At 45.1% G+C, this 17,367-nt stretch overlaps 2 protein-coding genes across 13 annotated transcripts in view; both read right to left on the bottom strand.

Moving 5' to 3' along the window:
* Positions 1–8,011, bottom strand: part of CYLD (CYLD lysine 63 deubiquitinase) — a 69,763-nt gene extending 61,752 nt beyond the window's left edge. For 2 of the 8 annotated variants that reach the window (XM_059150703.1, XM_059150697.1), the window contains exons 1-3: positions 7,818–7,964; positions 7,210–7,290; positions 896–1,547 (exon numbers count right to left, since the gene is read on the bottom strand). In XM_059150703.1, coding sequence (XP_059006686.1) covers positions 896–1,399 — 504 coding nt within the window. In that variant the 5' untranslated portion in view covers positions 1,400–1,547; positions 7,210–7,290; positions 7,818–7,964. Of the gene's footprint in view, positions 1–895; positions 1,548–1,982; positions 2,005–7,209; positions 7,291–7,817 lie in introns of those variants that run through there. The other 6 variants (XM_059150698.1, XM_059150700.1, XM_059150705.1 and 3 more) reach the window with 6 other exon arrangements.
* Positions 8,012–15,117: 7,106 nt separating this feature from the next.
* The window catches only part of NOD2 (nucleotide binding oligomerization domain containing 2), a 36,253-nt gene continuing 34,003 nt past the window's right edge, over positions 15,118–17,367 (bottom strand). For 4 of the 5 annotated variants that reach the window (XM_059152553.1, XM_059152554.1, XM_059152556.1 and 1 more), the window contains one exon: positions 15,118–17,359. In XM_059152553.1, the coding sequence (XP_059008536.1) occupies positions 17,287–17,359 (73 nt within the window). In that variant the 3' untranslated portion in view covers positions 15,118–17,286. The remainder of the gene's footprint in view (positions 17,360–17,367) is intronic. The other variant, XR_009348752.1, reaches the window with a different exon arrangement.

The following is a 17,367-nucleotide window of genomic DNA, read 5'->3' on the forward strand; positions in this document are numbered from 1 at the left end:
ACTTTAAAAGAACAATAATATTAGCTCCATTTACTGAGTACTTACTATATATGCCCGACACCAGGCTGACTCTTGAATCAGCATATCACAAAAGCACCTCCGCTATCCAAAAACCAGGTACATACTGGTTTCGCTATTTTACAGATGAGGAAGCAGATTTAGAGAAGTAGGTTGGATAAGTAACCTGGCAGCCCAGCTATTAAATAGCATAACTGGGATTCAAACCTCTGATTGTTTTACAATCACTGTTTTAAAAATTTAATCACTAAATAAGACATGAGATTCTATATGCAAGAATGTAAAAATGTAACTAACATTTAAGTTCTTGAGAATTAATATTAATTATGGAAATGTATCACAGAGTCCTTAGTTCTCTCTTTAGTAGAAATAAATTCCAAGATGATTTTCACATAATTATGAGGGACGACCAAACCACATTTAAGTAGTTGCACCTTACTTTTCTAAAATCTTATAGCTACTTTTCATTACTTAATAACACACACACTAAGAAAAACTGAGAAACCTACAGATGCTAATGTCACAAGATAATTAACAATTTGTGAGGTGAGTAATTCAATTATAACTGGTAGAGTTCATTTTAAACACAGACAATGTTAAAATTTCTAATATGTGAAAGCCTTGAATAGTTACATGACCGGTGTATTTCCTACTATAGTAGGTCATTTTATAAAAAGTTCTCAATGTATCTATCATCTTTGCATCATCTCAATTTATCATTAGGAAGTAAGTCCTAAGAATTATGAATATTAAAAATTACAGAAGATTTCTGGAAAACGTTTTTGTTGTATTTAAAGGGGAAAAAACAATACATGTGGGCATACAAATATACACAGAAACACACACACAGCCCACTAAAACGGTTTATCAAACTTACCAGTAATTCTACTCCAAAGAATATTCCCGACACTGTCCTCTCTGCTAATAAGGGTCCTCTGAAGCGCACAACTCCAGGAAATTTTTCTTCCCCAGATCTCAGCTGTACTTTCACAGGGCAGCCCACATCTATCTGGAGGCCTTTACTTAGTCTGTTTCTGTTCTTAAACAGGCTGAACCTCTCTTCACAATTGGTAATTGCCAAAAGCAACTCTGTGAACTTTTCATTTATTTCTACGACATCCTTTTCATCAACAAAGAGAACTGCATGTGGTTGCTCTAAAATTTTTAATCCAATCTGATTTTTCTTGCCTTTTGCCGAAGGAATCCTCGAGTGCCCCACAGAACGATCCTGGATATACTGTCCTATACTCCCCTTTGGTACCTTAAGGAGCTTTTGTGTTTGTTTGTCTGTGACACTGCATTCTTGAAGAAGCAAATAAAAAATCCGCTCTTCCCAGTAGGGTGAAGTTACTTTTTCTTGGCTCCATAAGCCTGAACTCATTGTGACATTAACTCCAAAATATTAACTCAAAAAAAATGGAACTACTAAGTTTGTAGTAAAACCGCAAAAGATAAATTCACTGGCAGTCCCAAAGCACGTTTTTAGCAATTTGGTGTCCATGCTGTAAAAAGACAGCAAAGCAAAATGCCTGGAGGACAAGCAAAGAGAAACTTTACACTTTATTCTACATGAGCTAAAATTAAGATTAAAGACTTCTTAAGATCTCATTCTATTAGTAAAAACACACACATAAATGAAATACTTTCAAATGTACCTAAAAAGGTTAAAAGACATACAGTACTTGTATCTACCATAATTTTGCATCTTTAATTAAGGAAAGCCAATTATAAAGTATCTTCAAAGATAATACAACAGTGTTCGTTTCCAAGGCAATGAAATTTATGAAATCAAATTTGAATAACAAATAACATACACATATTTAAATAGATTTTTTTAACTTTAAAAAATAGCATTTTTAATAGATCCTGCCTAACTTAAATGAATAAGCTTGTATTTTGGCAGAACACACATAAATCAAAAAGGCTGTTATTTCTCTACACAGTTTAAGTAAAAAGTTACCCACCCTAATTATTATGATAAACTTCTTTTATCAAAAAAATGATGAATCATATTCTGAAAGCTTAACCATGATTCGTTTATCTATGTTCCATATTTCAATAATGGATCATTTATTTGCTCTCCAATTTCATTTCCTTCATCATGCACATTTTGCCCTTAGATAAGCAGATGTTAATCACATTAATCAGAGCCATCATTTAATTTCTCAAAATCTCAAATAGTTTAAATCTGATTATAGTAAAGATGTCTTTAAAAATCAATTCTGTAGCCACTAAAACTTGGACTACATAACAAGGAATAAAACTGTAATACAGTAACAAATATCGAACTTTTTATACCACAATTTTTAACTATGTCATCCTTGAAACAAATACAAAAAGATCATTACTTTTTCAGTTTCAAATTTTCATCTAAAACTTTTACAATACTAATCTTTCACAATTAAAATAACCTTCTCAACCTTACTTTAACTGATGGTTAAAAATGATACAATTTCATCAAATCAAATTAAGATTAAATTAATTATCTTACTGAAAAATTTTTTTATGTATTCTGGGTCACATGAGTGTGGCCATTTGGTTTCTAAATACAGTTACTCATTCCATCCTTCTTTTTGGGGAGGGGAGCAAGGAGGGGTAGAAGGAGAGGGAGAGAGAGAGAATCTAAAGCAGGCTCCATGCCTAGCAGAGCCCGATGCAGGGCTCAATCTCATAACCCTGAGATCATGACCTGAGCTGAAATTAGGAGTCAGATGCTTTACCAACTAAGCCACCCAGGTGCCCCTCCATCCTTCTTTGAGGTAGAAGTATCCATTTCATTCCATTTCACACCAGCAGTTGAGAGCACTACCATATTTATCTATTTTATTCTTGGAATTTAGAAATAAATACTCCTAAAACTAAAGAACCACATTTTGAGTTTAATATTTGAACTTAATGATAAATAATCTGGCAAATCTATACGTGGACTGTGTCCTTAGATAATGATGTACTCTAGAATTGGTCAAGTGCTTTTAAAAGTCTGTCCCCCCACAACCCAGAATGAGACATGCAAGTTACCTGAGACAGGATGAAAAGTTTGGCATCTCTTTAAAACAACATTATTGAAATATCGTGTAACACTTAGTAAAGGCAGGGGAAGAGCTGGTGTAAAGTGGTTCTCGCTCTCTCGCTCTTTTCCCCCCCTTCTTTATAATGTGTTTGTCTTAATTCCACTTGAGGGCACTGTTACTTCAGCAGGAACAGAATCAATTTATATTTGTCACTTACATAAAACACCTGTGGAAATCCCTATCTTGGCACCATCATAAACCCCGAAATCCCTCACTGAAAGCTACCCAGAGACCTAAACCCTCAATTTGGCTGTATTCCTTTAAAGCGCCAAAATGATTGATTTGTTATTTCTGACTTAAAATTCTTCTCAAATGCCAACAAGTGTTCTTTTCTTGAATCCTCAAATTATCAATATGAATATAAGCTCTCATGTACTCTCAAGACGCAAAGATGTTTGTGACTTTGTTAAAAGGCTTGACGTTATGCTTTCTGAGTTTCTGGGTCTGCTTTCTACAGATTTATAGTCTCTGATTTTCCCTTGCAATCAGCCATTTTCTGTGGTTTCCTACAGGGTACATTTGACTCATTCTGTGGCCTTGTTGCTTTCTACCTTACTCCTTCTAACCAGTTCTGAGAAGCCAGAGGATGAATAAACAAAATAACTGAAAGAGGTATACATAAATTCTGAACAGCCTTCCAGGAGTGAAGCACAGAGGCCTGGCTCCATGGACAGGGTCTGGGTTACTCCCAGAAGGCTGAGATGGTCACAAAGAAATTTCTGAAAAAGGGAGTTGTTTTGTTCTCTTTATAAATGTATTTAAATATTTTTGGCCAAAATATTGCTTTTCAAGTATGGTAATTCTCTTTAGAAAAGAAATTACTTTTTAAAATTCCTAAAAATTTTATCTTCAAATAATAGGAACATCCCTGAATCTTAATATTGTATGCCCATGATTTCTACTCCATTGGCTCCCCAGCTTAACAAGTCATGTCATGATGGAAAACAAAACCAGTGGGTAAAGAAATATGACCAAGATGAAATTAAATTACTGTATGTAATGCATTAGGACGCTATGGTTTATATGAATTTGGTTACAGAAGTGTTTTTTGCTAATCGTTTAAGAAACAGTCCACAGTAAAATTTAATATAACTCCTTTGGATTATAAAAAAAGGTGGAAGGCAATTTACCAATCATTATTAAGAACCATCTTTTACAGCGAACACTCGGGAGCAGCTTTGCTCTAATCTGCATTAGCGGAAGGGGGAGAGGCCTTCACCTTAATAAGCGCAGGGGTCATGTCAGACCACTGGAGCAGCAAGAGCAAAAGTTTATAAAACATGTAAAAAGCATTATCCAAAAATAAAAAGGCTGTGGTCTTTCCTCTTTTAGAAAGCACACATTAAGAGAGAATAACTTCGGAATTACCATGTTAAACAGTGATTCTCTTCATTGCAACTGATAGTTTGAGAAAGGTGAATGGAGAATTTTACGACCCCAGAGCTATACAAGATAATAAATTTAATGGTAGTGAATATCTCAATATACTGCCATTACAGCAGAAATAGGTTAATAAAGGGACTTTCTTCCACTGCAGAAATGAGTAGAATGACAACGTTCTTTCACTGGATATGCACGACAGTTAGACTGAGTCTTAAGAACCCCAAGCAGTAAAATCTAAAGACGACATGGGAAAAATTCAAAAGCCATTGTCAACGAGTTCTTTATCGATCAAGGTTTCTCAGTTTGTTTAGTATTTTTGTGCACTCAGCACAGTGTTAGATGCTGAGAAGTATGGCATTTTTAAAGTATGATAAGTGCCCTACTTTATGTTCTCTTACTACCTTTCAGGTCTAATTGGTTTAAAATTGCCTCTAATTGCACTTTGAATGTAAATATACCACAAGTGATTCATCTAAATGCCTTCACTTTTTTCAGGCTGGAAAATTGAGTGATTATGAATATCCTGATCATTACTCTAAGTACTGAATGAAAATTACCAAAGAGGTGGAATGCAATGATATATTTAACCCTAAACCATATTGAACAGAAGAAGGCCTTTCCTTTGACAACATTTGAGATGAGGGACTGGTTCAGGGTCACAAAGACTTGAAAGTGTATCTGGTTATCTGAGCTTGTTGAGGGTCTAGATTCTGAACAAAGGAGAGTTTAACTGTATTAAAATAAAGCCATTAAACCAAGACACAAATACTTATCAGTTTCCTATCAATGCAATGAAAAGATGGTCAAGAAATGTGTTTTATACAAAAATATTAAAGGTCAGAATTACCTCTTTCTAAAAGATAATATACAGTACACACAAACAGCATTAACTACATACAACTGACAATCGTTATCTAGAAAGTACAATGTCTTTTTAATTCCCAAGCTATCAGGTTATACTGCTCAAAGAACCTCACTAGAGAAAACAAAGAAAGATCTAATTCAAGAACATTTTTGCATCTTCTCAAATATCCCAACTAAAAACCACAGAAGACTATCTAAATCAGAATAAAACTTACAGTACGAAAATACTGCCCCCAATTATAAGTGGCAAAGAGACAGAAGGTCAGCGTGAATGCCAAAGAAAGAAGACACACAGGTCTTTTTCCAAAAGTTTCTAGATAGCTAGAATAATCACCATTTTAAGGAAGAATCTCTCTCACTAAAAGAATAACTTGTTCTACCACTAAACAGCTAAAAACAGAAAAACAGAGATTCCATGACCAGAAAAGAGTCAGCTTTATCTTTCCACACCTACTATGTCCCAAGTGCACAAGTATTCCATTCCTAAAACAAGCGGGATTTATAACGTTAAAAAAAGAGTCTGGCTCCCGTATCTGCATGTATATTCACGGCAGAACAGGGAACCCCGCAGTCTCCCTAGAGTTAAGCCCCGCCACTACACTTCCAAACTGGGAACTCCCACAAGTCCTTCATCTTCGTATTCCTAGTGCCAAACCACTGCCTAACATGTAAGGGGCATTCAGTACGTGTAAAATGAACGAATGATCTGGTTAACTCAGGTGATAAAAGTGAAAGCCAAAAATCCATTTCCTCATCCTAATTGTTTAAGTGATTAAAAGCTTATCTTCCAGCTTAAAAAGGAAATATATACATATATACATAAAACTTCGAATTAATGAAGTCACAGTTAATGTTTACCCCCACTGCATTGCTACACACATGAGAAAAACAAGAGAAATTTCACAATTACAAAAACAAGTTGTTGTGAGGTTCCTCTAAAGCTGGTTTCCTAGGTCTTCACACCATGTGTGATGCCTATAAATTCTGTGTAACCCGGGAAAATACCTTGACAAATTTAAGAAGAAACTGTGGAAATCAGGAACAAAATACTCATCATTCGATGAATAGGATAATTACTCCTTTCTCTCTTCTTATGATAAGGACTTTGCCAAGTCAAGCGAAATCACAGTTCAGGCATGTCGGACCATAATAAAATCACTGCTGCTGAATGTGTGCTTTATATAATAGTGCCCTGGTCTTAATCAGCTTTCCACAAAAGTTGCCATCCACAGGAAGGCTTCTTCAGGGGAATACTATAACATTTCGCAGCAGACCCTCGCAGAACGTTCTGGGTGATATCAACATTCAACAGCACACCAACGTCCACAAGTATTCCCAGCCATCGTTTTCTCCTAATACTGTTCTAGTTCCAATCCACCCACCACGCAGTGGGGAATTGGCAGCCTAATCCTCAGGGCCATTCAGTCTACTTGGGGCGTGAGGGGGTGTGCAGAAAACCAACACTTGAATGAACACCCTCCCTCAAGGCCCGGATTCTTCTCGGGGAGCCAACGACTGCCAAAGGAACAATCTTATTAAGATCTCTATTAGCCCGAATTCAAAAGCAAGAGAAGGAATGCTTCTTCGCTGAGCTAAGGATACAACTTTCCAGGGAGAACTGGGGAAAGAGGATGGCGGCGGGGGTGGTGGGCGCCGAGAGACTGAAAGGCTCGGTGGCTGAAAGATGACAACCATCCTAAAACATGCAGATGCCACAGGGTGGAATAGAAAAGATGCCAAGTACATGAATAACCGGGCAGCTGACCCAGCTGAGAAACCAATCCAGGAACACTCTCTTCTGTCAAGACTTCCTGATCTCCCCACGGATCGTTAACACGATGAACAAGGAAAACCGGAGGACGGAAAAGAATACCTTGTTTCGACAGAGCACACCTTTCAACTCAACAACTCCAGGTTGTGGTGGAGCACCATCCTCACCCTGGAAAGGGGGAAACTGAAAGAAAAAGCAGAACACGCCATTAACGAGGCCAGAACCCTGACAGCTCCTCCTGGACAGGAGCCACAAACACCCCGCAAAGCGACCGATCGATACGCCCCTGGGCTACGAGAGAGAAGATATTACAGCCCAGGCCAACAGGGGAGGCCCGTGCCTCAGTTTCCCCATCTGTACATGGGGGCCGGCGGAGAAGACGGGTCTCCTGCGCGGCTCCCACCCCGAGTCCTCCGTCTTCCGGAGGTCCCGGCGGCGGCCACCACGCTCCCACCGCTCCGGAGCCCTCTCAGGAAGCCCGGGGTGGGGGGTTGGGGGGGATGCCCCGGGGGTGGGGAAGCTCGGGCTGACGTCAGCGGGCTAAGCACCCCGCTGGCCTGGCCGGCTCCCGGCCAGGGCAACTAACGGGCCGGCGCCGAGGGCCCGACGGCCGCGGCGGCGGCCGAAGGCGCCCGGAGGCCGGGAACGGACGCCCGAGAGGACCCAGCCGCCCGCTACTTGCCGCTTCAGTCGCCCGCTCACTCACTCACCTCCGGCAGCCGGGCGTCGCCCCTTCCCCAGTCTCGCTAGCCCTCGTCCCAGTCCGGCCCCGGCGCCCCACACCCACCGCCTTAATATTTACCTCCGACGCGCGGCCCGGGCGCAGCCGAACCTGCTACCTGGGCCCGCCCCCACCTGCCCCGCCTCCGAGCCTCCCGGGGCGGGAGGTGGAGAGAGAGAGAGAGAGAGTGGGAGCGGGGGCGAGGGGCAACCGCCGAACTGACCAATCGCAGCCCGAGATGCGTTCCTGTGCACGCTCTGATTGGGCATCCCTGTGACAGACCTTCCTCCAATGGCTGCCGGCCCGGAGCCGGCTGAAGGGACTTTCCGCTCGGTCAAGCTCGGTCGAGCAAAAGGGAAAGCGGAGGGAAGGGAAGGAGGAGCGGAGGAGGTGGGCGGGGAGCTCTGGCTGATTGGGCAAGAGGCTGCGGATGCCGCGTCACCATTGGTAGACACCGGAGCCGGGGCGGGGCGCCGTGCTACTCCCGGCTCCACCTCCCAGGCCCGGGTCCTGGCGCTTGACTTAGCTGTCAAAACTCCTGCTGGGAGTTTGGGTCTGGGGTGACTCGAGCTGGGAATAGGATTTCAGGATTCCATGAAAAAGCAAAGCTTTAGAATCAGACTTAAATGTGAATGCTTTGCGCTTTTAATTAGTAACCTCTTGACGTGAGAATCTCACGACCACGCTAAGGCTCAGTATCCCCAACTGTAAAATGGAGAGAACAGTCATCACCTGTCCTACAGAACCGCTGTGAAACCCTGTAGGTAAAGTTTTCCGATACACAGCAGGAGCTCAGTCGTTTTGAATCTCTTCTCCTCCCTCAGATTCTGCCCGGGACCTCTGCTGCTTCGAAACCTCTGTCGCCACCTATCCCAGTTTGAAGGGAGGTCTCCCTAGGGTGGCGAAGAAGGGATTTCCACCCGCTGCCTCACTCAGCTCTGCACCCCTGGCCAGCAGCCAGGACTTGGGGTGTAGTTAAGGATCCTTCAATTAGAAGGGAGGTTTCTGATTCCCAAAAGTGCTCAAAATATTTAAGGAAGTGCTTTTTATAATCAGTCCCAGAGCCTTGCTTCAGAGCATGCCTTGCTGCACTGGATACTCCTGTTAATTAATTCCTTCTCCTTTGACATTTTAAGTACCAATTATAGGAGAAGGTGATTAATACTGAGGAAAGAAGAGGGGTTTGTGTATTTAATCATGAGAGGGAAAATTTCCCCAGTGGAAAGTGACATTTCTGAAGATCTGGGCAGTTTAAACCAGCAAGTACATAAAAGAAGTCACATGAGTGATTACTAACAGTACTAGTCCACAGGCCACCCACCTCCCTGGCCCTAAGCACCGAGGATGAAACGGACATCTTTTGAAAACCTAAGCCTCAATACACTCTTGTCTTTCCCTTGTTCATCCTTATCCTGTGTCCTGAGTTTCATGACCTCAGTGATGTAAAAAGCAATAAAATGGAAATCAACAGGCCTGGCTCACAGCGTGGCCTTAGGCAACACTGTTCCCTCCTGGCTCTAGATTCTCCAATAAAGTCAGGAGGACTCAGAGGTCACCATCTGGCTGTCTGGGCTAACAATTCAGCCTGAAGACGATTTTTGCTTGACCTGTACAGTGAGGAGGAGGAAGGAGAAGAGGGAGTGGAGTGGGAGAGAAAGAGTTTGAATCCTTTAAGACAGGGCAGTCTCCCTTTCCCCTGTTTGCCACACTGCTCTCTACTGGCCCCCAAAGGTCAGTTTGCCACCCCTGGACAAAGACGTCTTCAAGCTCTTTCTGATGATCCTGCTTGGTGCTGCTGAGCCTGCTGCTTTCTGCCCTACCCGCCAGCTGTGAGAGCCCTTGCTCAGTCCTCCTGCGACCCATTCCTTGAATCAGACAGTGTCAAAGCCTGACTTCATCCAAGAGATATTCTTCCAAGCCAGACCCGATAAACAAGGCTTATCTCAATTACCGTCTCCCATAATGACTGCCTAGAACATTGTGTTGAAAACAATTCTAAAACTGTATTCAGGCTCTCTGGGGAAAAGAGATGTCTGCCAGGGGATAAGATGGGGGAATAGTGTCATGGTGCTATTATTTGCAATCCTTGCTAAGCCAGCCTCTCCTTTTACAGAGAGGAGATTAAGGTCCAGAGAGGGAAAATAACTTGTCCCAGGTCACCCAGGAGATGAGCTGAGACACTGATTCTCCTGATTTCAAGTCAGGATCTTTCCAGCTCCGTTGGAACAAATTCTCCAACTGCAATGCCTCTCCTTTCTGCTTTCCAATCCTCCCCTTGTTTCAGGCATAACCAAAGTCCACCCTCTTCCAAGGGTCTTTGCAGATGGCCCCAGGCCCTGTCGTTGATGCCCTCCACCTCCACACAGCCTGTTCCACTGCTGGCTGAACTACTACCGAGCATGGACCAAGAAGCACAGGGGCGTCTGAGAGAGAGTCCACCCATACCCTCTGGCAAGGAAGGGCAGACCTTAAAGGACTAGCTCCGAGATCACATCCTGAGCTACCGAGGTTGGAGTGAACCCCAGAACAAGAACTGTTCTGAGCACACGTAAGAGGTGGTGGGGCACTGAGGGCAGGCCTGTTCGAGGAAGTCACCTATAAGATGAAATAAGGAAGATGACTAGCAGCCCGGGGGGGAAGGGGAGCACATGGGGCAAAGGGAACAAGGCTGTGCATGACAACATTGAAGGAACCGAAGAGGCAGAGCACGGTAAATGGGGACACAAAAGAGCCGGGCAGGTAGGACCCTGGGAGTCGCATTTTGATCTTTAGCTTATGAACAGGATCCCATTGAAGGATTTTAATAGGGTAATTCGCTCTGATTCTAAACCGTCTTGCATAGCACTCATTGAACAAAGCAGGAACCCAACCAAAAGCCACTGGATTAAATGGAGCTCTTTCTCCCAAGAGCTGGAAACCTGGTGGCCTGGGAGGGACCTAGGACTTGGAGTAACACCCATGCAGGTCCCCAGCAAACCTTCTCAGGAACACGATTAACCGTCATTTCTGAGACGCTGCCCCGTGCTCCCCAAATGGCTACCACAGGCTACCTCTTACTTCCAGCCTCACAAAATTCAGTGTTGCAGATGGTACTGCCCGCTTAGTTAGCATCTCCGCCCCACAGAGCCGGAAGGGAAGGTCCTGATACTCCTCCACTCCCCCTGAAGTCCTTCTGTTTTCCCCATCCCAGGAAATGGCAACTCCTGGCTATTCATGCAGCTTCCCGTGCTTCCAGGCATTTCCCTCCCATTCCTGGGATGGGGCGTTCGGCATAAGCTCCAAACCAGGGGGCTAATGAATGAGCTCTGAATCACGGGGCTAACTGAACCAAGCATCCCCACAGGCAAGGAGACCGCATGGGCCTTTTCTCCATATGGCCCGGCCTGGTGTTTCAGTCCATGGATGGGTAGAGAGTCTGCCATTCCAAGGATGAGCTTGTCTCTTAGCTGTGGGGGTGGTTGGGGAGTGGGTCTCCAGGTGCAACTGAACATGCTGTCTGGGGGCTTTTACTCAGGATACCCAAAAGCTCTTTTTGATAAGATAAAAGTGATTACTTTAATCATCTTTCCCCTAATCCTGCTTAACTAAAAATACATGCTCCTCTGTTGGAGCTATTTGCTGTTATCAATGATAAATGATCTCTGTGTGATTTGAAAAACATACCCATAGAGAAAAGGGGTCTAAGGCTCTTCATTGAGACTTCTGTGCTATCTCTGGGATCCCATTTGGGACAGTAAAACACATTAAAAATGATCTCACATGGCAAGAAAACTTCCTCCCTTAGGAAGGAGACACTGATTGTGTCAGGAGAAAGGCGATTCATTTTTATAATCTTTTTTTTTAAGATTTTATTTATTTATTTGACAGAGAGAGATCACAAGTAGGCAGAGAGGCTGGCAGAGAGAGAGAGGAAGAGAAGCAGGCTCCCTGCTGAGCAGAGAGCCCCATGACGGGATCAATCCCAGGACCCTGGGATCATGACCTGAGCAGAAAGCAGAAGCTTTAACCCACTGAGCCACCCCGGCGCTCCTTGTTTTTATAATCTTGCCCAACTTCTATGTTCTGCTTCCTTTAAGCAGGCTGATTCTCCATTAGGTTTACAAATATTTGAGCTTCAGTTATGCACTAGGCACTATTCTAGCCCCAGAGGACTCTGCGGCAAGCATGACTCTTGTTCTTCTCATGGAGCTGACATTCTAGGGGAAGGAAGAAACACACGGATGTCAGTTGGCCTGTGCTGGGAGGACACTAGTAAGCTGGGCTGGGGAGCAGAGAGTGGTTGGGGACTACTGTTGGAGGTAGACAGCTCAGGGAAGGGGTCTCTTGATGAGCTGACATTTGAACAAAGACCTGCAGTAAATGAGGAAGCCAGCCAGGCCACTGTCTAGGGAAGAGTGTTCCTGTAAGAGGAAATAGGCAGGTGCAAAAGTATGGACGCACTCTGCATCGTCAAGGAGCAGCAAAGAAGCCGTGTGCTGGAGCACAGGGAACGGGTGTCTGAGTGGCAAAGGGGAAGTCCATGAAAACCCCAGGGGTGGGCCAGGGGATCTTAACTTTCACCTTGAGCTAGATTGGGAAGTTCTGGTGAATTTCAACCAGAGCAGTGGCTCATCTGACTTACCTGTGAACAAGCTCATGTGTGGGCGTCAGGCCAGCCAGTTAAGACACTAATGTAGTAATCCAGGCAAGGCAAGGGTGCACCCCTTAGGAGGCCCTTCTTTCCTGGGGGTGGCGGGGAGACAGTGAGAAGGACGGGTATGTGGAACTGAAGACGTCAAGAAGGATGTTGTTCCAAGTAAAAACGGGAGAGGAGGGATTTTCACAGTGATTGATAATGGAGGGGTGGTGATGCCTAGAGGATTGAATTTGTGGATTATTCCAGAAATGATGATAGGTGGGATTAAATCTGGAGCCAAAAAAAAAAAAAAAAAAGGAATCTTGGAGAATCCAGTGATCTGGGATTGCCAGTCTGCACAGCTGAAGGCTCTCCCCATGTAATTCTCCAAGGGGCATCCTGGGCAGGTCATTCATGACCTTGCCGCTCACCTGGGGAAACCTGCCACCCAGGGCCCGGGCCTCTGTGCTCCCTGGCGTGCCGGCACTACCAGGGTGTGCCATCGCTGTGTGCTTCGCCCGCTGGGCTGCGCCCATCTCCTGAGTGGGGATGGAGGCGTGAAGATGTGTTGGTGCAATAATGAAATGATGCTGTATGTAGTCTCAACTCAGCCTGCTCGGAATGTGATTCCACCTCCTACACTTTCTGCGGGGTATATTCGTTCCAGTATCTGGTTTTGGCACTATGTGGGGGGGGAGGGGGGCGGGGGGTAACACTCAGATTGACATTTTTTTTTCTTCTAGGATGATGGTGAATATAATTGAAATTCTGAAGCTCTTTTTTAAAAAAATTCTCCTACTCTGGTACCTTTTTTTTTTCCCCCTGCACAGAAGAATTATGTATTTTCAGCCACAAATCTGGAATGTATCTGTTCCTGTTCTGCAAAGGGATTTCTGGAAGTCGAACTAACTTGTTCGCAAGTTACCTGCCTGGGCCCAGAATGCTTTTGGTGGATCTGCTGGACTTTGGGAATTTAAGAATCTTCCACTCTGAGCTCTGACGGCAAGGACATATCCAGGTCCCAGTGGCACCCTTTGCTGGGCCCTCTTGAACTCTTCTCCATAATCTCTCCCTGGGTTATAACATCCGGGCCCAATGAGCCCATCCCCCTTTAGAGGCTGAGGACACCCACGCTATTAAACCTGGCAATGACCTCTCCCATGGGCTTCAGACTCAGGGCATAACTTGGTGTCTCCATTTGATGTCGCTCAGGTATCCCAAACTTGACTATCCAAAACAAAGTCCCTCCCACTTCCAAGGTTTCTTCCCATCTGTCTTCCCAGCTGACCTCCAAGATGGTGTGTCCCAGTGACTCAAGTCAAAAATCAAGGGGACTTGAATCTCCCCTCCCCCTCCTAGGATGTTTCTGGAATCCATCCTCTTCTCTTCACCTTTGCTGACACATTAAAACAACTGCCTCTCTCACCTGCAATAGCTTCTAGGTGGTTCTGTCTACTTTTTCTGCTCATCCCTCCCCTATGCCTTCCAGTCCCTTCTCCAACCAGGAGCAAAAGAGGTCTTCTTTGAATGTCATTGGGTCACATTTGACCCTGCTTAGAACTCTGCAATGGCTGGTCACTATTCTAAGATCAAGCCCAAGCCGTTGACCATGGTCAACTAGGCGCTTCATGAACTGATCCTACCTACCTCCCCGAACCCATGTAGACACTCGCCCCTTAGTTTGCCTTAAATGTATTTGTCTCCTGTGGCTGCTGTGACAAATTATCCCAGACTTGGTGGCTTAAAATGACACCAATTACTTCTCTTACAGTCCTGGAGGCCAGAATCAAAGTGACAGCAGGGCTATGTTCCTTCCACAGGTTCTAGGGGAAATGCCATGTCCTTGACTTTTCCAGCTTCCAGAGCTGCACTCCTTGCCCCCATGGGGCCCCATCTCCCACCTTCAAAGCCAGCAGTCTAGCAACTTCCCTCAGTGATCACACCACCTTCTTCTGTGTCAAATTGCCCTCTGCCTCTCTCCTATAGAAACACTTGTGGTTACAAATACAGCCTATCTAGATAATCTAGGAAAATCTCCCCATCCCAAAAACCTCATCTTTTTTTTAAAGATTCTATTTATTTATTCATGAGAGAGAGGCAGGGGAAGAAGCAGGGAGCCCAATGTGCGACTTGATCCCTGGACCCCAGGATCATGACCTGAGCCAAAGGCAGAAGCTTAACCAACTGAGTCACTCAGCGCCCCAGCCAAGATCCTCATCTTAATCACATCTTTATTTTTATTTTTTATTTTTTGAGAGAGAGAGAGAGCTTAGTGGGGGATAGGCAGAGGGAGAGGGAGAGAATCTCAAGCAGACTCTCCACTGAGCAGGGAGCCTGATGTGGGGCTCAATCTCCCAACCCCGAGATCATCACCTGAGCCAAAATCAAGAGTTGGACGCTTAACCAACAGAGCTACCCAAGCGCCCCTAAACCATAACTTTAAATTACCTGTTGCCACATAAGGCAACATTCTCAGGCTCAAGGAAGGAGTTAAATATTTGGGGCCGTTATTCAGGCTACTACATGTACTGGGCTGTTCTCCATGACAGGTCTTCCTGAAGCTTGTCCTTGGTGAACAAGCCCCCTGACTCCTGGCAAGGCCAGCCCCTCCTCATAAGGTCCCAACCCTTACGTGTCTCTGCTCAATCCCCAATCGATTCCCCTCTATTGATAGAACCTTCACTTCCTTTTTTTTTTTTTTTTTTTTGAGAGAGAGAGAGTGCACCCACGTGAGTAGAGGGGACAGGCAGAGGGAGAAGCAGGTGCTCCACTGAGGGGGAAGCCTCACATGGGGCTCAATCCCAGGACCCTGGGACAAGCCAAAGGTAGACACTTCACCAACTGAGTCACCCCGGCGCCTCTGTTTATTTCCTTCCTAGCTGTTATCACAGTGGACCTTATTTTCTGTATCTTCCAGTTCACTAGTTTTCTAACCACCTCTCCCCTCCTCACCAACCTACGTGCCTTGAGGACCGGGATCATGTCTCTGTTGTTCTTCCACCGATGCTCCTACCATATCTGGCCCATAAATCATTGCTGAAGGAATTTCAGGAAAATGAAATTTACAATCCAAAGATGCTGCCACACACAAGGACTGCTGTGTTGACTCCTCAGGGAAAGCTGGCCTAGTCGATCCCCACCTCTCTCCCAATCTTCTGTATCAGAACAGTGGACTGGACAAAAATGAACACCACGAGCAGAGAGCCCACAGGCAAGCCCGTATGCGGGAGCCCATGGACATGCCGCCGCATTTCGCAAGCCAGGCCCCCAAAACCTGGCCAGGGAGCGGATCTCACTTTGGTGAGGAGCCCCCTGAGCTCATTAAATGCAGCTGAGAATGATTTCAGCGAGACCGTCTCAGGAGGCTGCTTGCTGAGAAGAGCTGTTCCAGAACCTTCTCCATCCTTCTTCTGCTAAAGACTCCTGGAGCCCACATTGGCCTTGCCACCCCGCAGGGCACCATGAGACTTCCACACGGCCTCAGACTTCACGCAGGGGTAGGCCTTTCTAAGCCGAAGCTCAGAGCGTTTTGTTTGCAGGCCTAGTTCTAAGAATTGCCTTTGCCCTAAACAATAAATGTTCTGGTGCAAACATCATTCTTCCCTCTCCAAGTAAAAAACTGTTGCTTTAATATCTGACAACATTCAAGAATTTTTTTTTAAATATTTGGTCACAATGAAGACAGCTTGGGTGGGAGGAGGGCTCGCCACCGTTTTCTTCACTGTGACTATTTACAGTGTAAAATCCGTGGTTGCATTTTTTATAAAAAACAAACTGGGGAGAATAAAACAAAGTGGTTTGTAAATATTAACCAGTGTTCACGAATAATAATGTTTAAGTAGTAACACTTGCACAGCACCTGACAGTTTATAGAGGCTTCAACATACATCATTTGGGGGGGAAAAAAATCCGGGAAAACATCTGTCTTATAAGGAAAAGTCTTTGATCTTGCCCCTATAAACTTCTGATCCATAACTTTCTATCATGTAACACCGAACCACCTCTTCGGAATCTATTTTGGAAGTCTGCTGTCAGAGTCCCTCTCCCAAGGGACCAGGCAGAGCCCTGGGGGATTCGCTCCAAATCCTGGCCAGGACTGATTCTACAACACTGCGTTTGGGTGGAGAGCGGCTTCCAAAAGCTTAACTGAAGTCTAACTGATTTCCCTGGAAATAAAAGTGTGTGTGCGATATCAGCTGTAGTGTGGTCTTATTTTCCTTGAAAATCCAGAATGTCTGGGGGAACTAAGTGGCTGTCATGTGTCCCCTTTCAATAATGTCTTAAGTATCGGGAAGGACAGCAGGTAAATTATAGCCCTTCCCACCCTGCATTTGTGGCTCTAAATATCAAAGCTGAAAACACCCAGTATTCTGAATCCTTCCCATGTGCAGGGGTATCCAGAATGAGGGGAGGGACCAGATGTGGGGAACAGCCTGGAGAGATGACCACCCAGGAGTTGAAACCTGGCAGAAAGTTGCATCCTGAGTCCCCCTCCTCATTGTGAGTCAGGCGGGAAGGGGCCTCTCCTGCGGATCCAGGTCTCAAACCCACAATGATACGATAACATCCATGGGCCCTGCTGTCCTGTGTCAGATTAGCAGGAGGCAGGGAGGAGCTACCCTTCTGCGACACTCCGTGGACTGAATCTTGGGCAGAACCGGATGCAAAATCGGCTGCAGAAAGTATGCTGTGAAGGACCCTGTTGCTCCTTCCTCTGCTGGAACAGAGATGACCTGTTGCACCAGCCCTGACCTGGGCAGGACACGGCTCTGTATCCAACTTCAGGGGTCCAAACCCACAGCCTGTTCGCAAACACGCTGAGATCAACACTGGCCCCCAGGCTTCAGAGCAAGAGTCTGGTGTCTCTCTGGCCGAGCCTCTCCACTTCCTCGGCAGAGAACGTGTTGCCTCGGAGCCTAAAGGG

The sequence above is a fragment of the Mustela lutreola genome, chromosome 16, assembly GCF_030435805.1.
Source record: "Mustela lutreola isolate mMusLut2 chromosome 16, mMusLut2.pri, whole genome shotgun sequence".
NCBI classification, from domain to species: Eukaryota; Metazoa; Chordata; class Mammalia; order Carnivora; family Mustelidae; genus Mustela; species Mustela lutreola.